At 48.9% G+C, this 26,449-nt stretch overlaps 3 protein-coding genes across 3 annotated transcripts; 1 reads left to right on the top strand and 2 right to left on the bottom strand.

The window, feature by feature from the left end:
* Nucleotides 1-10,505: 10,505 nt before the first annotated feature.
* Nucleotides 10,506-11,702, bottom strand: LOC135812612 (uncharacterized protein K02A2.6-like). Its single transcript, XM_065325940.1, has one exon. The coding sequence runs from the start codon at nt 11,700-11,702 to the stop codon at nt 10,506-10,508; it is 1,197 nt and encodes a 398-aa protein (XP_065182012.1).
* A 91-nt stretch (nt 11,703-11,793) lies between these two features.
* On the bottom strand, nt 11,794-15,447 carry LOC135812491 (uncharacterized). Its single transcript, XM_065325862.1, has one exon. It carries the CDS (start codon nt 15,445-15,447, stop codon nt 11,794-11,796), a length of 3,654 nt encoding a protein of 1,217 aa, XP_065181934.1.
* A 3,617-nt stretch (nt 15,448-19,064) lies between these two features.
* LOC135812395 (uncharacterized) lies at nt 19,065-22,340 on the top strand. The gene is made up of 2 exons (XM_065325788.1): nt 19,065-21,587; nt 21,918-22,340. The coding sequence occupies exons 1-2, from the start codon at nt 19,065-19,067 to the stop codon at nt 22,335-22,337; spliced, it is 2,943 nt and encodes a 980-aa protein (XP_065181860.1). The 3' UTR covers nt 22,338-22,340.
* The last annotated feature ends 4,109 nt before the right edge of the window (nt 22,341-26,449 follow it).

Below are 26,449 nucleotides of genomic sequence, written 5' to 3'. Positions count from 1 at the left end.
CCTCTCTACCGATGTCTCAACATCTGTTCGTTCTTGCTTGGTGAGCCTCCCCGTCGACGGGACAAAGCTAGGTCCATGTTCCAGCAGACGCCTTGTCTGGTCGGACACACAGTCGCCCACCACCAACGCCCGCTCATTGACTGGCTCAGCATTGGTCGTATGTCCACCGGGTGACGCAACACCAACGGCGGCAACAGGAGTTGGGCCGCGGGGTGAGCTGTTGGTTCCCGCCACACGTTGATCCGCCTCTCGAAGCCCAGAAATCTTCCTATTTAGTCTGGCGTTGGAACTTATTCGTTCTTCGGTAACCACTGCACGTTGAAGAGAACGGATCAATAGGTAGTCCGACTGTGTAAACGTCCACAGTTGCTCTCTAGACTGCTTGTATCGCCTCCCGCGGTAATCTTTCTCTGCGCATTTGTCTTCGATGGCATCGCAGAGAAGACGGCGGCAGTACTGATGTCTCCTGTGTTCTCTGATGGTCTTGTGACTCGTTGATGCTGGCTTCCGCACACAATTCAAAATAAATCTGGGGATCAATCCCTCTCGCCGGCACTGCAAAAGAAAAGCCAATTGACACTCGCTCCTCTGCAGCTTCCAAGACCATTGTACAAACCGCCACGCTGCCTCGCTCCGGGAAGAGGAGAACCAAGTTTGAAGAAGGGCTGAGGCTTCCTGCAGCTTCATCTGTGAAAAGAATTCGGGTGGACACACCCATTCCCATAGCGCTGCATATCACATCCGAACCAGTTCCGTTATTTTTACAACGTTTCGGCACTTGGCCATCGTCAGGTAATAACAATGAATACCGTGGAAGCCACACAAGAGCAGTATATACGCAGAGTGTAGCGCCAAAAAAAAGATGCGAATTATGTCACCTAGTATGACACAGAGAGAGAAAAGGCGCAACTAGCACATCACGGAGGAGAAGCAGCAGAAGGTAGCGCGCATTGTGCTCTGTGAATGGCGTTACGCAGAGTGTAGCGCCAAAAAATAAAATGATGCGAGTTATGTCACCTCTATACAGAGGGGGGGGGGGAGAGAAAGTGCAACTGTGCACATCACGGAGAAGAAGAGCGCGCCGTTGTGCTCTACGAAGTGAGGTTACATGCCAAATAATTATGGTGTTAATTCTAGCACAGGAGGGGAGCACGGAGCCCCATGAATCAATGCACTATGAGGTTAAACTTCCATGCCAAACTGTTACCACCAGGGACGCGACGAGGCATCAGGAATAGAATGGATTTGAGTGACCCGCCTCATATTATAATTATTCAGTGATATTGAAGTAGCAGCAGGGGAAGCTGAGAAAATTCACAACAAATCCCATCCGGTGCTTATGTTCACATGGGGCTTGGCATCACGAATCTCAATTGCCTCGCGCAGTTTGCGACGGGCTCGATCAGGCTCTCTTCCTATTACTTCAACTGCAGAGAATGCACTTTGCCCATAGTTAAAGGGGAAGTATACCCTAAAATCAAATTTTCACCAGTTGTAGTCTTCGGGGTGCTGAGTCGAATGGTCTTGGTCCGAGGAAGCTGAGACGCTCCCTTCCTACTTGAATCCCAATCGAACTCGCGCACTTCCACCGAAACTGGGTGACTGCGCCCTACTAGATGGGGATTTGTATGCAAAATGTCACTAAAAGCGCCATTTCGTTCTTATAAAAGCACGGATGACCGCGATTGGCCCATATGTTGTAGTCTTTTGGACGCTGAGTCGACTGGTTTTGGTCCGAAAAGGCTGCGATGCAGCGTTCCTCCTTTATTCCCAATCGAACATGGTTGAACAAGCGGTCACGTGCTCCTGCGTACGCCAGTCACCTGGTCACCGTGCCTGCAGGGTACAACTTACTAGCCTGTTTGACCTTTTTTGGGTGCAGTCCTGTCACTCGAGTTGAACTCGAGTTGAACCTTGGTGTGAAAGTTCTCGCCTGCTGGCGCGGTGACCAGGTGATTTGGGCACCCAGGAGCACGTGACCGCTTGTTCAACCATGTTCGATTGGGAATAAAGGAGGAACGCTGCATCGCAGCCTTTTCGGACCAAAACCAGTCGACTCAGCGTCCAAAAGACTACAACATATGGGCCAATCGCGGTCATCCGTGCTTTTATAAGAACGAAATGGCGCTTTTAGTGACATTTTGCATACAAATCCCCATCTAGTAGGGCGCAGTCACCCAGTTTCGGTGGAAGTGCGCGAGTTCGATTGGGATTCAAGTAGGAAGGGAGCGTCGCAGCTTCCTCGGACCAAGACCATTCGACTCAGCACCCAGAAGACTACAACTGGTGAAAATTTGATTTTAGGGTATACTTCCCCTTTAAGCTTACATCCAGGGTGAGTGGTGCGAAAATGTTGGCCCCATGGCTTGTCGAGTTCCTGGCGTCTTGCCTCACCATTATGTTCTTCCAGGCGAGTTTCCAGAAAGCGGCCAGTCTCACCAACATATTGTTCCGGACATTCTTTGCACTTCAGCTGATATACAACGTTCTTCTGCATACATACATCCTGTCCCCCGGATATACACGAGATACACGGCCCCTTTGGGCGACCTCTCTTTTTCGGTTGTAGCGGATTTGCAGCCTTGACACATAGGGGAGGAACGAGGGCGGAGCGACACAATGTGCGCCTCAGGCTACCAGTGTGCTCATATACGACTCTTACCGGAATTTTATACTTTCTGATTGCTTTATTCACTGCTTGATGTACTTTATCTGACTTATATGGAAGCTTTAGAAATGCGCAGCATGGGTTGGCATGGCGACGACGCTTTGGCATTATGGAGGCAGTGCGTGCCTCTTCAATGATTCTCTCTGGGTAATTGTTCAATCTTAATTGCTCATGAACCATCGCTTCACTTTCTGCACGCATTCTGGTATTGGATGAGAGCCTCTGAGCTCTTAGGAATTGTGACGAAGCAACTGCCAATTTGATATGGTGGGGAACTGCCGAAGTATAATCAATGAGTAGACCACTAGCACATGCCTTCTGGTACAGCTTGTATGCCAGCTTGCCTTCCTGGATCATAATTGTGATATCCATATAATTTATGGAGCCACTCACCTCGCTGAGCTCATATGTGAAGTTGATACTTGGGTGTGCAGAGTTGAAATGCTGCACAAACCGCATCAAGCTCTCTCTGCCGTGGGTCCATAGCAGCAGGATATCGTCGATGTAGCGTTTGTATTGCCACCCCGTCAACTTGGTGATAGCGTTTGTATTGCCACCCCGTCAACTTGGTGATAGCGTTTGTATTGCCACCCCGTCAACTTGGTGATAGCGTTTGTATTGCCACCCCGTCAACTTGGTGATAGCGTTTGTATTGCCACCCCGTCAACTTGGTGATAGCGTTTGTATTGCCACCCCGTCAACTTGGTGATAGCGTTTGTATTGCCACCCCGTCAACTTGGTGATAGCGTTTGTATTGCCACCCCGTCAACTTGGTGATAGCGTTTGTATTGCCACCGCGTCAACTTGGTGATAGCGTTTGTATTGCCACCCCGTCAACTTGGTGATAGCGTTTGTATTGCCACCCCGTCAACTTGGTGATAGCGTTTGTATTGCCACCCCGTCAACTTGGTGATAGCGTTTGTATTGCCACCCCGTCAACTTGGTGATAGCGTTTGTATTGCCACCCCGTCAACTTGGTGAAAGCGTTTGTATTGCCACCCCGTCAACTTGGTGATAGCGTTTGTATTGCCACCCCGTCAACTTGGTGATAGCGTTTGTATTGCCACCGCGTCAACTTGGTGATAGCGTTTGTATTGCCACCCCGTCAACTTGGTGATAGCGTTTGTATTGCCACCCCGTCAACTTGGTGATAGCGTTTGTATTGCCACCCCGTCAACTTGGTGATAGCGTTTGTATTGCCACCCCGTCGACTTGGTGATAGCGTTTGTATTGCCACCCCGTCAACTTGGTGATAGCGTTTGTATTGCCACCCCGTCAACTTGGTGATAGCGTTTGTATTGCCACCCCGTCAACTTGGTGATAGCGTTTGTATTGCCACCCCGTCAACTTGGTGATAGCGTTTGTATTGCCACCCCGTCAACTTACTTGGTGATAGCGTTTGTATTGCCACCCCGTCAACTTGGTGATAGCGTTTGTATTGCCTCGTTGAACATGCGTGCAACTACAGTCGTGGCCAAAGAAATCCAACCCACGTGCCAAAAGCAGCGTCAAGGCTCATGCGCATGCGGCCTCTGCGGCCCTCGGATCAGCTTTTGTGAACATGCATGCTGTAATTGAAATGTTAACGCGGCGCTACTTTTGACTTGCGGGTCGGATTTCTTTGGCCACGACTGTTCTGCTCAATGGAATCCAGTCGCGTCACTCAAGACGCGACGGGCGTTCCGCAACCCTAGGTCTGCAATCACTGGGTTGCGAAACGGCGCAAGGCGCAAACTAGTTACTTGAGTGACGCAACTGGATTTCATTGAGCAGCACTGTACTTACTTGTTTGCAACCGCTGTAGCAGCCCTGCTACCATGACTTGTGCATGACTGTGTTGGATCATCATGATATGCATGTGTTTGTATCGTAATGTCCACAAATCTACGCTGTACTATGTTTGAACTCTGCTGTGACTTAGATTAGCTGTAGATCCGCGCGGACGTGACTCTGCGCACGCGCTGGATCTGGGCCGGTGGTTGTTTTTACAAATTTTAGGAGCCGGAGATGCTCGGTTGTGTTTTTGTTCCTCTGGAGTACGAGTTGTTTCCTTTGTAATTTGAATAATATATGTAACCCGAACCGAGTCCGCTGTTACAACCGCCATTACAGATGATCAGCCAGTATATACATATGTTGGACTCAGTAGAGCGTCCAGCCCCTATATGATGTCCAACCCCTATATAGAGTCCATTGGTCCAAAATCCACTGTACAGAGTCCAAACTTGGAATCAACTGTGAGCTCAAAGTTTCGATGGACATCACTCCCTGTATAGAGTCCAGCCAATTGGCTTCACCCCTATATAGAGTCCATTGGTCCAAAATCAACTGTACGGAGTCCAAACTTTGAAATCAACTATAAAGAGTCTTTATGTGGACAACACCCCCAGCCAATTAAAGTCCAGCCAATTAGGCATCCCCTATCGAGTTCGAAAATAGAAATAGGATCTGCTGTAAGCAGTGAATATTAACCAGAAAACGGCCTCTCCCTTTAATCCTTTACATCATTCACTTCTCAAGATAAAAAAATATGTATTGAGGCGCCACTGCAGCGACTTCATTACATGAAAAACCCTACAAACACCATCCTCAAATCAAGTGGTCTCTTCGCAGACGCTGCAAATTACAATATCTCAATCATGTAGTGTTGCCAAATTATTGTGCACGCACACACACATGCACACACCCACACAACGCCAAGAAAATACCTAGAGAGCCCAGGATTAATTATTTGTTTTCAAATTATTGTGCGCGCGCGCGCGCGCACACACACACACACACACACACACACACACACACACACACACACACACACACACTTATACAACGCCAAGAAAACACCAAGAAAAGAGTAGAGACACAATACACACGCAACTCCAACAGCCATGCAAACGTCCACCCATTTACATGTAAAGTCAAGAGGGATAACAAATAATTATACGAAACGAATGCGTACGGGGACGGGTACACGCACGTTTACATACACGTAGTAGTGTAAGAGAGTAACATAGTGCAGTGGTCAGCATAATACTAGCACATGCTGAGAGTGCAATAGCAAGCTTCACCATTGCTCATGGCCATGCAAATGTTCAGCAGCACTCAGTTCCGCAAGCTTCTGAAGATCAGCACACCTGCAACAAATAGATAGCACAAGGATACGCTTATTACCGTAATGATGCATGGGAGCACACAACTACCAAGTTCTCAACGAATGTGATGCTCAATGAAAATCAATCCACTCAAAGACCTGTGAACAGGTGATGGTGGGGATAATAATCTATTAGTAATACGAGGAATAAGATCGTTTGTGCACACTCAAGACGCACAGACACACCAACATACATGTAGTGTACACAGTGTTTCACTTCACTGCAACTAAATTGAAATGAGATGATTTGAACAATCTGTACAGCGTTGCTGTAAGTCAGTCTTCCCCAAGATGGAAATGCAATGATTTGTTGTCACCAGGCAGTTTCACTGACACAATGTCATGTTCGTGACATCAAAACAGTACTTCAGGGAATACGAGTATTAGCTTGAGAAGCTTTTTCTTGTCATTGGCATACAAGCAATCCTCCTAGTCCTACTACTACTAGTACACTGGCACTGCGTTTGTGGATCCCATTGTATTTGACATCATACTACAGGAAGAGTGTCGTGGAGTTCACAGGGATAAAAATACATTTCTCATGAAATAAAAATTGATGATAGCTAGACGATCATATACGATTGATGCAAAGTCCTTGCAGTCCTTGAGGACTATTACGAAGTGGTTGATTACTTTTAGGGCATTCATTCAAGCAACATCAAACAAACGCGATACGCTCCTTGAAAATGGAAAAAAATTCAAGCATAACGACAGAACAGCAGACCAATTGAAACAAGTAAAAGCTTCCTTACCTCAGTCATCGTCCTGCCATGTAGTTGGACAGCCTTTTGACACGGTGGTACAGGCAGCTCTTGTCCAGTCAAACAGGGTATCCTTGTGGCGTCGAACGAAAGAGAGTGTCAGTGTATCTGACTCGTCAGATTGCAACTGTGCTGAACTTTTCTCTTTCTCCGCTTTCTGCTTTCATCCCTCGCTCTGATGAAACCGTTCAAACGTCTTACTGGCAGCAATGGCCAGCCAAACAGGGGATCCTTGTGGCGTCGAACGTAAGAGAGCGTCAGTGTACCTGACTCGTCAGATTTGAACTGTGCTGAACTTTTCTCGTTCTGCAATTTCTGCTTTCATCCCGCGCACTGATGAAACGTCTTCAGAGAACCACAAGACGCTTTCCAGATTTGATTTTGAACGTCTCCTTATCCTCCTTGGTTAGCTCGAGACAGATTACTGTCAGCAACTGCACAGCAGAATTGGCAGCCATGGCTGAAGTGAAGAAAGGAATGCGCTGCCACGAGGCAAGCAAAACTGAAAATGTGTTCTCTTTCGGGGCACAACACACAGGACGGCGTGACTGGATAAACTGGACTCCTGGACCGTGAGTAGGGGACTTGTAGAAAAAGTGTACTCCTTATAGGGGATTGCGCGGCAGGATGAAGCTGATCAAAACTGAGTGGACTCCTGGACTCTGTATAGTGGATTTTGGACCAATGGACTCTATATAGGGTGCTGGACATCATATAGTGCATGGACTCTATACTGAGTCCTACACATATACTCACATCGATCGTATTCAGAGCTCAAACTGGGAATACACAATGTTGTGGGTTCAGTTTGATGGACAGTCGGGAGATTACAACCAGACCTAGATAACCATTGTGTAGATGTACAAGAAATGAAGGTGTCGACGGCATGAAGCACAGTCGCGGGTCACCAGACTATTGCTTGGTTGTTTTTGCATCATAGCTGGTGATGACGCGTTGCTTTTCTTAGGCAGTTTCCTTCGAAATCGGGAACAGTGCTGTAGTCGGAGTCAGTTTTTCTCATTGCTATGCCGCAGCTATAGTGCAGCATTCCAGAGAATACCATTTTCCAGACAAAATGTTCAACTCGGACTTAGCACAGTAGTTGTTGGAGAGCGAAGATTGCAAGGTACTTTGGCGGCAGTCATAAATTTGAACATTTCCCTGGAAATACTAAGCCCAAGGCTACCAGCCATCATTCAATGACCTCCAAAAGATCTCACAAGGTCAAGATGGTCATCAACACCACTGTGGAAAATCAGCAGAACATAAATTTGTTACTACAGGTCGTCCCCCGTTAATACGAGTCCGGTTAGTACATAAACCCTGTTAGTACATAAGAAATCTCAAGTCCCGGACGAAACGTGGTCACTTCCATACAAATTTTGTCGGTTAGTACATAATTCGTTAGTACATAAACCCCGTTAGTACATAACATTTCTCCGTACCCGCATGCCACCTACCTCAATAGTACATAATTTGTTGTTCTTTTGGCCTTCCAGTGGAGGCACATCGTGTTCTAGTTTCTACTTGTGGACGCAATTAGCTCAGAAATCAGAGCGCACATCACAAACCGACAAAGCTCTGTTGTTTTTTCGAGTGACTGTACAGGCGCCGCTGGGCATGTATCATGTAAACTGTAGAATCTTCGCTGACTGTGACTGTTATAACATAATTTGTTATGTTATATCGAGGGAATCAAGAATATCTCGCTCCCTAGTCATGGCAGCAAGAAACACTCAGAAAAGTTGAAAAAAGTGAAAAATTCTGGTATACAAGCAAGTTATGTACACTGTCGTTTAGTACATAAACCCCGTTAATACATAACATTTGTCAAGTCCCAGAGATTATGTATTAACGAGGGATGACCTGTATTCAAAGAATTCTAATACATCCGCTGGTAGGAGATTGGATTGGATTGGTTTTTAATGTCGAATAACAAACAGGCAGTGTTGCCTTATTACATGAGATCGACTAAAGGAACACAAATGTAAGGAAAAAGGAAAAGATTAAAAGAAAAATGAAAAATAGATAAACCCGGGGTTCTTGTTTGTAATAGCTGGAAGCGGGGCGTTATTTTTGAACGTGAACTTATCCCTCTGTCATTGCTCCGTGCACAGAACAGTCTGAGAACACTACCAGTACTATGATTTTTTAACTTACTTTCTCCGTTGATAAGCAAAACTTCTACATAGGGTTTTTTTTTAACTCGGAGAGCGTTTTAGTGTTCTGTTTATGATCTTTCTATAGGCATTAGACACACATGCCGGTGATCTATCCCCCCCCCCCCGATAGGGTAGCCATGGTGACGTCCATTACTCTGATAGGCTTAGAACATCCGATACGCGTGGAGTCCTTTGGAAAAATTTAAGAAGTATAGCCCTGTCTTGACAGGATGTCACCAGAACACACCCACAGGTGCACGACACCGAAGTGAGAAATGAGGAACAGAGCCTTCTTAACAATCATTGTGGTTCGTTCCTTGGCGCAGAGAGATTGCAAATATGCCTGGCAAGAAAGAACGAGTTAAGGATAGAGCCGTCCGTGTGCTGAAAATCAAATCACCGCCAACAACACCAGTTGCTGTGCGCATCGGACAAAAAGACATGAAGACCCCAATCAAAAGGACGTCACTCTTCATGCCGCATACCTCACGGCAGTTAGACCGCTGACAAAGAAGCTGTTTGCGCAACTCTGCCCAGCCTTCCCTTCTCTAAATCTCAAGGTAAATTTTGTGCACAAACAACTCAAGTTGTACTTCAAAGTAGATCTACCATGAGCAAGTATCATGTGCCGCTCCAGTGTCAGGACTCAACTGGTAACGCAAGCGGAAAGAGTGAGTGCGTTCGATTATGACCGCGAAACGATGTTGAATCCATTCATGAAACGTCCCTGGCTATTCACATCACCCCATGTTAGGGTAAATGGATTCCAAACTGATTCCAGGGCTACATGACATGAAATCCAACGACAAGATTCCATTCATGAATCACTTAATGGCTGTAATTGAACGCACCCAGTGTGGCCGAGGAGCCGGTCAAAAGTTCACCACTGAAATCACACAAAAGCTGATTGTTGTAAACAATCAGAACTGAGGTCGATTGTCGTTGAACTGACTAGCCAGCAAGCTGGTAAGAGAAGGAGTAAATAGCGAGGTTTTGCATTCCGAAATTCGGCAAAAAGATTCGGCACGCGGGAGCGAGGTCGAAAATGCACGAGAAGATTCGGTATGTTTGTTTGGAAAAAGTTCACTTTGCCGAAAATATTTTTCGGATGAATTTTCTGTACAAGAGCGCTAGCTAGGCCGCTACCGCGTGATTTATTCAAAGAGGTTTCTTATCTCGGCATCTGTTTCTTGTACAAGTCGAGCCCAGGGCTCAACTGTACCCCACAAGTTTAGAACATCCACGAGTTCTGAAATTGAGTATTGGAAGATTCTCTTTTCACACAACTAAATAATTGCACACTCTGCCAGCAAGGAACAAAGGAAAAAAGCCCCGCAACTAAAGAGGGCTACAGGCTAATATATGCACAAGGGTAGATCCACACCGTACAGTAAGAATGTACCGGAAGCGAAAGAAACAAATACCACGCACGCAGCGTCAGGATTCTGCGCACAGCTACAGGCAGATCACGCAGTCTGCGGTGTGGACTGAAACTACACAAAGAAAAGTGAGTCTACAATGCACTATATAACCTAAGCATCGGGCCATAGATCCATAGTGGCACCGCAATGAAACACGAGAAGGATCATGCATTCATGCAATACAGTTATGATGATCACAAGTGCAACCAGCAGCATGGATACAACGGGAATCACTACTAACGGCCATGAATGATAACATAATCACACAGTAGAAAGAGGTGTCAGGTGGTTGAACAGCAGTAGTTTTGCCAACATCCTCCCCCCGGTGACGATCCATCGGTCACCCTATCGTCGGACATCCAGGACGCAGATCTTACTGACAGGTCGTCGGAGGGTGCCGGTCTGCGTCTGCACATCTGCTACTCGCACTCGTCCGTCTGGGCCGGGATAGACAGCAGTAACACGTCCCTTCGGCCAAGTGCCTCTCGGCAGGCTTCCATCGGCGATCACAACAATGTCGTCAGGCTTCACAGGTCTTGGATCGGCACCATGCCATTTCGTCCTCCTTTGGAGGCAGGGCAGGTATTCTTTTAGCCAGCGTCGCCAAAAGTGGGCTGCGAGGGTCTGTGCTATGCGCCACTGCTTCCTGAGACAGAGGTCATCTTCCGTGAAGAGTCCTGGTGGGTGCGTCTGAGCTGGTGTCCCAAGCAGAAAATGGTTCGGGGTCAGGCTGTCCTCGTACTTTGGGTCGCATGATACATGAGTTAACGGGCGGCTGTTCAGGGTTGCTTCGACTTCAGCGAACAGGGTCGTTAAGACTTCCTCTTTAGGAGACCTCTCGTGTAACACTGCACTCAGGGCGGTTTTCACAGAGCAAACGAGTCGCTCCCAGGCTCCACCCATGTGCGGACTTGCTGGCGGGTTGAAACGCCACTCCACTCCCTTCGGCGTCAGGAATCCCGTAATCTTCTCCCGGTCAAGGTCTTGCAAGGCCTCATGCATCTCTCTCTCGGCGCCATGGAAATTGGTGCCATTGTCAGAGTACAGGACTCCCGGGTAGCCTCGTCGACTGGCCATTCTTCGGATCGCCATGATAGCGCTGTCGGTCGTTAGGTTATGAGCGATCTCAAGATGAACTGCTCGCGTGGTGAGACATGTAAAGATAGCACCATACCGCTTCTCACGTCTCCTGCCAACTGTCACTTGCAGAGGCCCGAAGTAATCCAAACCACAGTGCGTAAACGGGCGGACGAAAGCAGCTGTTCTCCCCTCGGGCAAGTTGCCCATCTGCGGAGGTATCGGCTTGGAGCGATCATTCTTACAGCGTTGGCAAACGGACCATGTGCGCCGCACCGCAGTACGTAGTCCCGGTATCCAGTACTGTCGGCGGATCTCGCTGGCTACCTGAGCCTGTCCTTGGTGACCACAGATATCGTGGAGGTGTTGGAGCATGAGTCGAGTGTACGCGTGATCTGGTGGCAGGATAACCGGATCCAGATCAATGGCGCTCCCACTCGGTGCGGTCCTGACCCGTCCACTCATGCGGATCACACCAACTCCATCGATGGTTGGGGACAGAGTGTACAGACGACTCGCTTTCGTCACAGACCCATTTTTCTTCAGTTCTGCAACGTCACCTGCAAAGCTGTCTCTTTGAGTCCTGAGCCACCACAGCTCTTGAGCCCTTTGGAACTCTGTCGGAAGGAGCTCCCCAACAGTGGCTGGCTTTCCGGCTGCCTTGGCCCGCAGGTTCTTGACGTATCGAGCCATCCATGCCGTGACTCTCACCAGCTTCATCCACGATGAATAACTGTTGGCGTCTGGTAAGACCAACGGCTCTGGCACGGTGTGCATTCCGGCAAACTCTGCCTTCATCAGCATCGACGTCAGTAGCCTTCGCATGTGTGGTCTCCTCTGGCCAATCAGCCTCTGGAGCTTGCAAGAACTTCGGACCCTGAAGCCAATGAAGTTGTCTGCCTTGGACATCTGGCAGTACTCTCGTTGCGGCATCAGCTGGATTGAGGGTTGTTGGCATCCACCTCCACTGTGACACTGCAGATAGTTCATCGATCTCACCGACTCTGTGGGCGACGAACGGCTTGCTGGCATCTGCCTGAATCCACCGAAGGACTGTTATTGAATCTGTCCATAGCGTTGTGCTGTCGATGAGTAGGTCGTGCCCTTCCAGAACCGTCCGTGCTATTCTTGCAGCCATGAGTGCCGCCTGTAGCTCGAGCCTTGGGATGGAAATCGGCCGTAACGGGGCGACACGACTCTTGCCCAGGACGAAAGAGACTTGAGAGGTCCTGTCTTCAAGAGTTGTTCGAAAGTATGCGACGGCTGCAAAGCCGTCCTCGCTGGCGTCGCCAAAGACATGAAGCTGACATGACTTCCTCGTTGACATTCTCAGGCAGTAGCAGCGGGGTACAACGATGTGACTTAGCTCGCGGAGACCTCCCCACCACTGACGCCACTTTTCCAGCAGACTGTCTGGTAGGGGTTGGTCCCACCCAACTCCAGTGCGCCAAACATCTTGCAGAAGGACTCGTGCTGCTAGGGTATGACAGGATAGAAACCCCATCGGGTCGAACACTGACATGATCATGCGGAGTGCCTGTCGCTTTGTTGGCCGGGGTGACTTAGCTTCTTGGTCAACGAGGCGTTGACTGAGGCGGAAGTTAAATTGATCAGTCTCTGGGTCCCACTTCAGACCAAGCGCTCGCTCCATGGGCAGCTCCGTGCCGCTGTTGAATGTCGGTGCGTCAACTGCTCGGCGCTCTGCTGGAATGTGCTGCAGCAGCTCTCTGGAGTTGCTGACCCAGTGGCGAATGAGGAACCCACCAGCATCGTGGATGGCCGACACCTGGTCCACTCGGTTTCTGGCTTGTTCTTCATCATCGGTGGAGTCATAGTAGTCATCGACATAGTGATTCTCACAGATGGCCCGTACGGCGTCAGGCCACCGATCGGTGAACTCCGAGGCGTTCTTTCGCATCACATACTGAGCGGCTGCTGGCGAGCATGTGGCACCAAATGTCATTGCTGTCATTTGCATGACATCTGGCTCTCGGCCACGGTCACGCCCTCGCCACAGGAATCTCTGTGCTGGCAGATCCTCTTTCCTGATGAGTACCTGATGAAACATCTGTTGGATGTCTCCGCCGAAACCAATTCGGTGTTGCCGGAACTTGAAGAGGACACTCGGAAGAGGATTGAGGAGATCTGGTCCACTGACTAGAGCATCATTAAGGCTCATGCCGTTGCTTTTCGCTGCTGCATCGAATACCAGGCGAATTTTCCCTGGCTTGTTGGGGTTAACTACTCCAAAGTGTGGCAAGTACCACCTGCGGCCAACGTTGTCTTGGTCCAGCTCTTCCTCTGTCAGCTTTCTCGCATAGCCTGTAGCGACATACTCTGCAATCTTAGAGCAGTACTGATCTGCATAGGCTGGGTTTCGGTCCATCTTCCTTTCCAGAGACATCAGCCTCGATTTGGCCATTTCGTAGCTCTCGGGGAGGGCGATGTCACTCGAGCGCCATAGCAGACCTGTCTCCCAACGGGTGCCAACTCGCTTGGTGGTGGACTCCAGCAGCCTCTCGGCACGGACTTCTTCCCTCGAGCTGGTCTTGTTGGAGGTGACCTTCACACCAAACGACTCCGTGCTGAATGACTCCTTGACGAGCTGATGGAGGTCATCGTCAGCGGTTCTTGCAAGGTGGCAATGTTCGATCTGTGGGACTCCTGCCCTGTCATTGCCATGTACTGACCAGCCTAGCTTGCATTTCGTCATCATTGGCGCGCTCGGCGGTCCTTCGATTACCTCGCGGGGAAGAATAAGGTGGCAGTTGTCTTGGCCTATCAAGAGTCTTGGCTTCGTGTTGGCTCCAACGATCTTGGGGCTGTCGGCTAGGTGAGGCCAGCGGCTACTCAGTTTTGGTACGTCGATCTGTTGCTCAGGTAAGTCCATCTTGCTTACTGTCCTCACGTTGTCCAGTGAAAACGTTCCACCGTCTCCTTCAACTTCGACACGGACACTCTGCGACCGTTTGTCTGTCTGATTGCTGTCATCAGTCCAGGTGAGAAACAGCGGGCGACGGGGTCCTTCGGCTCCAATCTCCTTGGCAATGGCAGCATCCATAAGGGTCACCGTGGAGGCCTCGTCAAGGAGAGCTGACGTACGGACTTCACCAGATGGGCCTCGGATCGTCACTGGGACTGTGCGTAGGATGACTCGGTCGCGCCGGTTGCATTTGCCGACAAGATACGTATGTCCTTCCACAGCTTGAGAGCTTGTGTTGGGCTGATCTGGATTCTTGCCACTAGTGCGTGTGTCGTCCGGTCGTTTAGCTGGGTGTAGCAGATGGTGGTGCAAGCGGTCGCACCCTTGCAACCCACATGGCTTCTTGCTCGGGCAGTTACCAGATCGATGCCCATGAGCTAGGCAGGTGAAGCAACGACTCTCGGCCCTTATCCATTTCCAGCGATCGTTGACGCTCTTCTTGGCAAACGTTCGACAGTCCCGAGTGGCGTGGCCGGACCGTTTGCAGAAGGCGCATTGCTTCTCGGTGGCGGCGAACGTGCTGCCTCGATGGAATGTGGGGCGCTTCGCACTATCCGCCGGGAACATAGCTGGTCGCTTCACGCGGGACACAGCATCCGCTCTCTCCTCCAGCCACTCTGCTAACGTTTCGAGGGTCACTTCCTGGTCCCGAGTGCGTATGTGCTCCCCCCATAAACGTCGTAGGCTGCTGGGGAGTTTGGAGACGATCTCTTGTCGCAGCGCTGGGTTTGTTATGTGTCCCGTGCTCTCCATCAGCTGCATCGTTGCCACGAGGTTCCCTACCGCATTGGCAAGGTCGATCAGTGCTTCAAAGTCCTCTTCTTTCACCGCTCTCTGCTTCTGAGCGTTGTCAATGATGGTTTGTATGACCTGTTCTGGCTGTCCGAAGCGGGTTTCAAGAGTCCGAATGACTCTATCCACATTGTCTGGAATAACGAGCATGGCCATGACTGCCTCTTTGGCTTTACCACTCAACGCCTTCTGGAGGCGTGCCATGTTCTCATGGTTGCTGAAACCGCACTCCTGTGTTGAGACACGGTACATATGGTGGAACATTGGCCATGTAGCAGGGTTTCCAGAGAAATTTGGTAGGTCTCTCCCAACTGATTGTCTCGCCACCATTCTCTGGAGATCACTCGGGTGGGATTCCGCTGGTTGCGTCTGCGCATTTGCCACAGGTAGGCGTTCGGCCAGAACCTCGGCCAGCTGCACCATGGCTGTCGTCATCGTCCTTCCAACTGAGTCTGACACAGTGGATGCTGAATCCACTCCAGCTGTGGCCGTACTGGGCGCTTTGGCACGTTGGTCGGTTGGAGGGCGGCCTCGTGTGTGCCCTGGCGGTATGCGCCGAGCTGACTCTTCAGCTCTTCCAGCTCAGATTCCCGGGCACTCAACTCACGTTCCAGCTCTCTTCTCTCATTCCCGCGGGCTTCAGCCTCTTGTGCCAGCTCCTCCCTGACGCCGTCAAGTTGTTTCGCTTGGCTGGCGACCTGAGCCTGAACGTCTGCTAGTGCTCGGCGCTGCAACTCGAGCTGTCTGTCGCGGGCAGTGAGTTCCTGTCTTAGGACCGCAGACTCTTTCTTTTCAGCGCTCAGTCTGCAAGTAAGATCGGACCTTTGGTCTTCTGCGGCCTGCAGTGTATCACAAAGCTCGTGATGTGCAGAGGCTTCGAGGGCCAGCCTGTCACAGTACGCACGCTCTTTACATTCCATTTCCATGCTCATAGCCTGCAGTTTCCTCTCAGTCTCGGCTAGAGCAAACTTAGCGGCTGACAGTGTCTGCTCACAGTATTCATATGTACTGATGCGGGTGTCTGGCCTGGGCTGTACTGGTGGTACGCCAGTGGCAGTGGCTGGACTCTTACATACATTTGGTACAGTGAAAGGATTCCAGTCAGAGAGCAGGTCAACAGCTGGCACAAGTGCTTGCCTTGGCATTTGACTATCACAAGCATCTGGTACCTGTACTGTCTGGCTGGGTGTATGACTGTTACTCACAGCCTGAGACTGAGCTAGTACAGTGGCTTTATCATGTTGTGGAGCGGGTGTGGTGGCTCCGACTCCAAGATGTTGTGGGCTTACTTGAGCACTAGAAATATCTATGAGATCAGAGACTTCACGCTCACCGGTATCACGACGCAAATCCCACTGTCGTTCCTCATACTCTTCCACAGGAGGGGTACCAGCCGTATCACTATCGCTATCACCGGGACGCTCCTCCGCATCTTCACCCAGTGCAGCTCTCCGTGCCGACAAGCGCATCTCCGAGAGCTTTCTCTGCGTGGCGAGTTCTTTCTCGCGGGCTACTCTTTCCAACTCCGCGATATTCCCTGCTTCCGCTACCTCGGCGGCAAGCAGCTTCGCTCTCTTGATGGCACTACTAGCACTAGTCCTGCTACTCTTGGTAGCATTTGCCTTCCTGGAAGACGTTGTTGACGCTGCTGTCAGCGTTGGTGACGGACTGTTCCGTCGTTTCTCCTGTTCGGAGATCATTCCTTCCGGAGAAAATCGATTGGGTTCACAACCCCTGTTCGTTCTGGTTGAGCGACGTAGCTCTTTGCCACTCTCCATGGCTTATCTCGCCTCAGAGGCATCACAATAGCCGGCTCGAGATCCGGCTCGAAGGACCAATGTTTCTTGTACAAGTCGAGCCCAGGGCTCAACTGTACCCCACAAGTTTAGAACATCCACGAGTTCTGAAATTGAGTATTGGAAGATTCTCTTTTCACACAACTAAATAATTGCACACTCTGCCAGCAAGGAACAAAGGAAAAAAGCCCCGCAACTAAAGAGGGTTACAGGCTAATATATGCACAAGGGTAGATCCACACCGTACAGTAAGAATGCACCGGAAGCGAAAGAAACAAATACCACGCACGCAGCGTCAGGATTCTGCGCACAGCTACAGGCAGATCACGCAGTCTGCGGTGTGGACTGAAACTACACAAAGAAAAGTAAGTCTACAATGCACTATAACCTAAGTATCGGGCCATAGATCCATAGTGGCACCGCAATGAAACACGAGAAGGATCATGCATTCATGCAATACAGTTATGATGATCACAAGTGCAACCAGCAGCATGGATACAACGGGAATCACTACTAACGGCCATGAATGATAACATAATCACACAGTAGAAAGAGGTGTCAGGTGGTTGAACAGCAGTAGTTTTGCCAACAGCATCGATTCCCAGGCGTCTTTGGCGACATCAGCGTCGTCAGCTACCTCTGATTGCTCCTCCACTGCTTGTCTACTCTCTTTCACCTGGATTGTCCTCACCGTCATCTGTGTGGCTGAAAAGACTATGGCGATACTCATACAATTTGACTTGGCCATGGAATTGGTTTTTCTGAGGCGACTGAGGAGACAGGTTTGGCCCTCGGCTCTTGGGCGATCAAAGTTCGTTTGAATCAGCAAGAATAGGAGCACGGGACAGGACGTTGCTGATGCTAGGGCTCACGAAATGTAAACACATCATTTTCGACTTGCAAAACAAACGTTGATGCGAAAATTCGACATTTTGATGTTCGACAAATGACCGAAGAGCGCCGAACCGAAATTCGGAATGCAAAACCTCACTAATGTCTCACCTGTGACTGTTTGAACTAGGTGCAAGGTGCTTCAGATGCGGAGACGGCGACGATACATCAAGCCGGATTTGACAACCGAGCATAAAATAAAGCGCATGAAATTTGTCCTCTCCCAATTGAATGAGCAGACCATGAAATTCTCCGACCTGAAAAACGTGACACATGGAGGTGAGAAGTGGTTCTACATGATGCATGACAAGCATGCAACAGAAAAATGTGGTGGTTTCACGAGGATGCAGCATACACAACCAGTGATGCTGGTACAGTCAAACCTCGCTTATCCGGTCCTCATTTATCCAGATCCCTTGCCATCCGGAAGAAAATAATTATTGTTAGTTACCGATTTACAGCATATGCCATGCATACATACAGTATGTGTGTTCGATTATCCGGTTCCCTCGCCTATCGGATTTTTTGTGGAAATCGGATGTGAGCGGTTATGCGAGGTCTGACTGTATGCGTCCAACCATGTGGAAATGTTGGGTCTGGGAAATGGAAGTTTGAAAACCCGCGTGGCTCGAAGAAGTGACCAGGAGCCGGCCAGCCACTGCTGTACCAGTACGATGGTTTGTGTCCGCACACAACGAAAATCAATGGGCGTGTGGACAAAACCCCGATCTCAACGCGGACGACTTGGCGTTCTTCCACAGCCTGCAGACCGACGTGTCACCGATGGTGAATGAAACCAGAAAAGGAGCTCAGAAGTTCTGCAGGCTTTGGAAGCGTGCTGGCAGAAGAACCCCACTGCAAAGATGAAAAACATTAAGTTTTGGTTGTGCCGCTATGGCACCTTCCATGGGGTTCTGGAGAGCGGCGGAGAGAAAAACTGCCGACAGCGGCACCGTGCAAATCGTCAAGTTCACAGTTCAAGCAAAGAAGTACGGTCAAATATTTTCTCGGCATCTTTTAATGTTTACAGAGCGTGAGCTGTCAGTGTGTCAGCACTGCAGACGGGAGTCAGCGAGGAAGCAGACTCAATGCAGGGAATGAGTTGTGATCGGATTGAGATGAAGAGAGAAGTTGGACCACTTCGAAACAAACTGTGTGGCATCTATAAACTACTATCTCTCGTATGCTGCTCTGTTCTCCCCTCTGAAAACTGTGTTGTAGCCATTGAATACTTTTGACGGAACTGTAAAAAAATGCAACAAAGTTTCGCTTAACAAAGGAAGTATGTCTTACATCCCTTTTGAAAAAGATTTAAAACTTACAATAGGTTTATTCATACTTTCTGTTTCCTTGGTAGGTATCACCATGACAACAGTTGGCAAACAGAAAACGCAGCCATTGCAGCACACAGTGGGAGCTTGTCAGGCAGACCAACAACGGACGTCCAATAGATGTGAGCCAATCTTCAAACAAACAACATCAGCTGAAACAACCGCCAATGTAACTAAAACGGGTGCAACATCCAATACAACATTGACTACAACACAGGATTCAACAAGATCAACAACTTCAAGCCAGTCATCTCTACCGGACAAAGACCGACACTTCACTGGCAGGAATGACATTGTTACAGAGATCAGTCACAACATTCTCACAACAAAGTCCAAGTCATCACCTACACGAGTGCAGAGTCTTGTGGCACCAGCTGGTTTTGGTAAGACGTCCGTAGCCATTGCTGTGGGACATGTATGTCGCAATGCTGGTTGTCGTGTGGAGTTCTTTGACTTACGCGGTGTAGCTGGTGTTGACGCTGTCCAGGCAATGATTCAAAACCGACTCGAAACAAACCCAGCTTCATCTGAAACTACTGGCAAGACAACGAAATCAACTGATGGCAGGGATGATGATGGTGGCAAACACCACATGTTATGTATCCTAGACAATGCCGAGGATGCTATCCAGGCTGGTGCTGATAAAGATCTCCAACTACAAGATGTTGTGGAGCAACTGCTTCGACTACAACTTCATGTCCATGTCCTACTGACAAGTCGTGTTTACTTTGACCTACACGCTGCCCAGTTTAAACTACAACAACACCGTCTTGATGGTCTGACAAAGGTTTGTGCTGTTGGTCTTCTCCATGGTCTATGTGTTGAAGGTAGTGTGAGCATTGAAGACGCACAGAGGTTAGTGGATCATTGTGGAAATGTCCCACTTGCTGTACGCATTACAGCTGGTCTTCTACAAGGTGGTCGATTAACTCCAACCAGGCTGCTATCGTTGTTCAAGAAGATTGGTCTTGATGTGTTCAACGATGATGGTCTGAAACCGAATCATCGAATTCTGCAGCTGTTGAAAATAGCATACAACACACTACGTCAGGATGACAAAGAATCATTCCATGCTTTCTCTCAGCTGCACTCCTCCTTCTCATCTAAATGCGCTTGTGTGATGGTGGATTTTGTAGGTGATGATGTTGATGTGGTTCATCTTCTACGTTTTGATCCGTTGATCAAGATTTGTTTCCTGGATTACAATTCGTGTTTCGATCGCTACTCGTTACAACCATTTATCGCCGAGTTTGGTCGTTACCAATGCCCAGAAGACAAGCAACACATGTACCAACAGCGAATGTGCAAGCATTTCCTTGGCTTTGTGAAGGAAGTTGATGACTGTAGAGGTTGTGGTGCAGACAAAGCAGTGTATTGGAGTTACCAACTGCTTCAGGAAAGGGTGAACATACAGATGGCGTTGTCTGTTGTTGATGTTTTGTCTGGCTATGACTTGCTTCCTTTCTCTGGATTAACAAAGTCATCGGGTATCCTACTTGCCTTGTTTGGGAGAGCAATGTTTGTTCGAGAGTTTGTGGACAGGATACAAAGATTGGACAAAGCACCGCTATCTGTACAAGCTGACAGCATTTGCACCTCAGTCCTGTGTTGTATTTGCCGTCAAAGCATTGCAGATTCTGATGTCACTTTTGAGAGTTTGGATTCCAGAACCCAAATGCTCCTGGAGAAATCTGAACAAGAACCGACAGGAGTGGGGTCACCGCTGAAGCTACCTTTGATGCAACTTTCTCTGGAGTCATGCAGGCTATCCATGTCTCTGGACATCGACTTCAGGGAAGGACGGGTTGAGCCCAGCCAGGAAACACTATCCCGTCTTCAGGTGGTGTACCAGCGTGTTACAACAACACTGAGAATTGGTCTTGCAACAGGTGTGACTGAATATGCCCTGAAACTCATTCAACTGTATTGTTCCACTCTGCTAAACAAGGATATACCCAATGTACAGGTGGTAGAAGACCTTGCTGAGAGAGTAATCTCATCTCGCTTCCTATCACAGGATGGTGCAGTCCGTTCATGTGGTACAGTGTACTACGTTCTGCACCCGTGCATTGCTGTGATCCTGGGCAAGGTCATGTCAAGTTCCTGTAGCAGTGAGTGGATTATTTCACCATCATTGATTGCAACACTGGGTATACCACTGTGCGAGTGGAAACATGTACCAACTGCTATCAGGCGCACGGTCAATACCCATGAGGACCACACTACTGTGTCTGCTCTTCGGTTACAACAGCACCTGTACTCCATTGATAATGACACAGTGTCCACACCACTGGACATGTACATGGGTGTTATGTACAACATCCAGTACATATCCTTGGTAGTAAATGGAAGGGCACACACAACTCCATTGGGTCTCACTCTACCAGCACAGCATCCCTACAACATTGTGATGGACTATGTCAGGAGATGGTGTCATGGCTCAAATCCAGCAGATCACACAACAGCACTGATTAACAACTGTAGCCAGAACAAGATACCTGATGTGGAAGTGATGCAGTCTTGTATTCTGACGGCTAGAGCACTGCTCAATTTGGAGGTAAGCTGGTAGTGCAGTGTACACAGTTCAGGTTACCATAACTGTTTTTCATCCACATTCCACTCTGAATGGAACATTGTATTGCAAACCAGTGTACTCAGTAATTATCTACTGTATAGTGTCTGTCTCTCTAAGGTTGATTTCTTGAAGAACACAGAGGGGAATGTGATAATTTTGAACATTGTAAACTAGTGAAATGGAATGTGTTGCTTTCCGCTATATCAGTCTGATTTGTTATTATTGTGCATGATGTTCTCTGTTTCGAGTGTATGGGCCTTAGTTAAGTTACTTTCTTTTCTACACTTTTCTTTGTTGTGTGCTTTGCTCTAGAATACTCTCTTTGCGACTGAAGTTAGTTCCACACTCTTCCCAGCGTTGAAGTCACTTGTTAAGGATCTCAGTGCTTGCCTGCCAAGCAAGTGTGCAACTGGTCTCTCAGTGTCTGGAATTGTGTACTTACCACCGAGAGGTGCTGGAGACGATTCTCAACTATACATCTCTGTCCTTGCTGCCCTACATCATCAATCCAAGAGAGGCCAAGTGACCATTGATCACCACATTGCACTGCAGGAATGGTGTCCACGTGTAGCGGCATGTTTTGTCTGCTATGACCTGGACAACATCACAGCATGTCCTCGTTGTGGCATGGCTTACCTGTGTGGCAAACATCGTCAAACTGATGAACACCTAAGTGAACACAACCAACACTGTGCTATGCTGGCAGCACTCAGACATCGCATACTGCAGTAAGTTAGAGTGTCAACATTGACTCACATGACAGATTTCGAGTGCTGTGTGATGAACTGGTGTGTTAGTGCCTTGCTAGGGGGATGTGTGTGTGTGTGTGGGGGGGGGGGGGGTGTAGGTGTGTGGGTTTGGGGGGGGGGGGGGAGTTGGAGGGGAGGTGTGCGAACCAAACTTTTAATCATCCGTAACATCATCACGACCTATTTTCGAACTGCCTCTTTTTACTTCCCATTCTTGATCTTGTGTTACACTGCAACATATGAGCGTTAGCATGCTATCGCGAGTTAGCAGCCAGCCCAGCGAGCTGGCCCGACCTGCGCGCATGCGCGAATCACGTGGGCACGCACCCTTCAAGATCCTGTACAATGTCTCTTGCATGTCATTGCTGTTTTGACTTTCGAGCGTGCAACTAACTTGCAGAACATCTGTTCCTAAAAAAATTCCTTCTGTTTAGACGTTCAAGCTTGCATTCTCGTATCTCTACGCTTCAAATTCAGACTTCAATAACGCTTGTTGGTGCCTGAAACAATGTCGTCGTCTACAGTGGACCGTCGACTGTGGACTTTTAGCTTGCGCCAGCATCAGGTTTCCTGAAGTACCTCCACGCTTCAAATTCCGATCTCAGCGACCCTTGTTTGTACCTTGAAACAATGTCGTCGTCACTTACCGGCATTCAGCCTCTCCGGAGCTCCTCGCTCTACCTGGCTCCGCCGCCCGCCTACTGGGAACGCAGCGATGGCCGCCACGCAGCACCAACACTGCAACAGCAGGCGCGAGCCTGACGATCGTAATCTGTATCCAGAGATCTAGAGAGGTGAGTTCGTGGACTTTGATTTTCTGTTGGAAGTTCAACGCGCCGCATCCACTGCCGTCGACAACGCCACCCAGCTTCTCCTTGCTCTACTTGGATCCGTATTGCCGCTCGCCGCCAGCAAGCCGGACCCTACTGGGAGCGCGGTGCAGCGACGACCGCCATGCAGCACCATCAGCAGGTGAACATGACTGTCCTACGGGCCCTTCGAGTGAACTGCCGAGAGTCCATCGCAGGACCAGCAGGGGGGGGGGGGGGATATGTGTGTGTGTGGGGGGGGGGGGGTGCGGATGTGTGTGTGTGTGGGTGGGGGGGGGGGGGGGGTGCGGATGTGTGTGTGGGTGGGTGGGGGGGGGGGTTGTATGTGTGTGTATGTGTGTATGTGTGTATGTGTGTGTGTGTGTGTGTGTGTGTTGGATCCCGGGATGGATACCCTGATGCCATCAATCCTTTTTCTGCGCCTTGTCCTCACCCACTTACTGAGGTGTGGCGAGCCCATAAGTGGGATCATTCTTTTTTACTCTCTTTCTCACTCCTGTGTACAGCCACACCATACATGCTCCCACCCCTAACACACCTCACTCACATACACACCCACATACACACGCACACAGCAACAACAAACAGCAGCAACAGCAAGCAAATGACTGTATTGTCAACTCAGGTCTGAGGTCTGCCTGTACTTGTTTGGTAGTTGTTCAGTATTACGAGTGAACTACTGATGAGTCCATGGCAGGAGGCGGAGGGGGGGGGATAATCACACAAGACCTTTGATTTTCTGTAGGATCCCACACGGTATATTCCTACCGTCCCTCTGTATGACCCCTTCTGGGGCCAATGTGACCTTGTAGCAATGGGTTGATAGAACAGGCGGGAGTCTTTCAGTGTGTGTATGTGTTTGAGAGCATGTGCACCCGTGCATGTGTGTTTGTGTATGTGTGTGTGTGTGTGTGTGTGTGTGTGTGTGTGTGTGTGTGCACGTGTGCGTGTGCATGTGTGTCTGTGTGTGTGTGCATGTATGGGCACTTGTGTTGGTGATATCTTTTTTGTCGAGCGAATGTGCGCTTGCTCGCCTCACTGCCTATCTCCCTGACCAGTTTGTAAGCTGGTCGTATTCACTCAACATACCCTGCTGCCACTCAGATTGGTCTTGCACCGTGTCAACCTGTGACCAGTAAACACAGACAAGTTCCAACAAAAGTTTCGAGATTGCCAGAGTTGATTCTAAAGACAAAGTCACTTCTCCCGTCACAAACACTCATGCCTCTTCTCGTCTTCGTCTCGCTCAATGAGAAACATATGAACTGCATGATTGTGTATACCAGGATTAGCGACCCGGAGTCTCCGTGTGTGTGCGTGTGTGTGTGTGTGTGTTGGCGTGTGTGTGTGTTTGTGAGGGACAAGGGGTGTGGGCGGACAAGGGGTGGGTATGTGTGTATGTGCGTTGGGGGGGGGGGGGGTGTACATTGGGAAAACAAATGGCAGGATGTGTCAGGAAGAATTCGTTAGCAGGGCCTGTCACTTCTGTGGTATGTGTGCAACGTATCCTGTTATAAGGTCACCTGTTTGACAGCTTGATGTTATTCAGATTGGGTACATAAGTTGCCTGTAGATTCCAGTCATAATGTCATTATGAGTCATGATTATTATAACAAAGACTTCTTTAGTTCATTCTTAATTATATCATCAACGCATGCAATCCATAAGACGAATTGTATGTCCAGAGCTTCAAGTAAATGTGTGATTCTGCCTGTGTGTGTGTTGTTTGGTATGTGTGCTGGTGTGGTGGCTTGTGTTTGGGTGTGTGTGTGTGGTGGTGTATGTGCACCCTCTCTGTTGTACACTCTCCAGGGCTAGCTGAGCTTATGAATGTCTCTATTGGATAGTGTTTAGCAGTTGAGATTGGTGAAAGTGACCAGCACTGGACAGGGATCATTTCCAGCAGCTACTGCAGTAAGAGATACTCCAACAGCACACTACCTGTCATTGATCACAACACTGTGACATCACTTGTATAGACATGATGTATACAGATTGTCTATGACACACACAGTGTTGTGTTACTATGTAGATATAATGATCAACTGAACTACATGTACTGTCTAGTCCAGTCTACTGTGGTATCAGTTTTACTGAATGTGTTCATGTCTACTCTCACCTACTGTTTTTACACTAGTCACTGTACAGAATAGTTACCGCTATGTCAGTTAAACCTGCAAAACTCTACTCTACAAATGTTTATACTGGAATGTATATTGCCATAGCAGTGTCAGCCATACCCTGTACATACAAGTTCATGCTACTATCTTTGAGATACACATCATATTTTACTCCAGTATTGAAATCTAGCAGCATTGCTAGCATTCGTGTGGCAAGCAAGAAATACCCGTTGTCTGCTACCATGCCAAGTCATGAAGCATCGTGAATGTAGCCATGGTTCGACCCTAGCACACACACACTGCAGCTCCTTCCACGTTTCCGATTGTGGCCGGCTTTTCAGTAGACCACAGGACCTATTCTGCCTGAACATGGCAATGTGTCCCAGGTTCAATGTGTTTGTGTGTACGTGCGTGCTCGCGTGCGCACGTCTTTGTGTGCGTGTTTGTGTGTGTGTGTGTGGGGGGGGGGTGCGCATGGATGTGCATGCATGTGTTTGTGTGTGTGTTTGTGTGTGTGTGTGTGTGTGTGTGTGTGTGTGTGTGTGTGTGTGTGTGTGTGTGTGTGTCTATTATCTGAGTATATACATGCTCAAGGGTACACCATGCCAAACTAGAGTGTGCCCATTCATTACAAGCTCATGAACGGGATCCTACCTCTGCCAGTATGTTGCATTATGTTACTGTTATAGACTGCATTTACATGCCGTCGCTGCATGCTTCTCTCTCGCTGCTTCTTCGTACGACATTATCTCCATTCGCGCATGTCTACGGTATTCTCTCATCATGGCTGCTGGCCCTTACCTGGTTGCTCTGGGCATGCTCGGGCCATTCTCTTGTTTACCTTCGTAATGATAACTACCAACCATAATTACTCCTCGTGTTGCTTGTGACTGTCGTGTGCCACAAGCAACACAAGCAACACGAGCAACACAAGCAACACGAGCAACACGAGCAACACAAGCAACACAAGCAACACGAGCAACACAAGCAACACAAGCAACACAAGCAACACAAGCAACACAAGCAACACAAGCAACACGAGCAACACAAGCAACACAAGCAACACAAGCATGCAGTCACTCAGTGTAATTAGTTACAACAGTCTGCAGTAATATGCACTGCAGTCTGCAGTAATATACACTGCA

Source organism: Sycon ciliatum, chromosome 1 (assembly GCF_964019385.1).
Source record: "Sycon ciliatum chromosome 1, ocSycCili1.1, whole genome shotgun sequence".
Taxonomy (NCBI): domain Eukaryota; kingdom Metazoa; phylum Porifera; class Calcarea; order Leucosolenida; family Sycettidae; genus Sycon; species Sycon ciliatum.
Note: the sequence above shows the minus strand (reverse complement) of the source record. Positions and strands in the feature narration are given on the sequence as shown.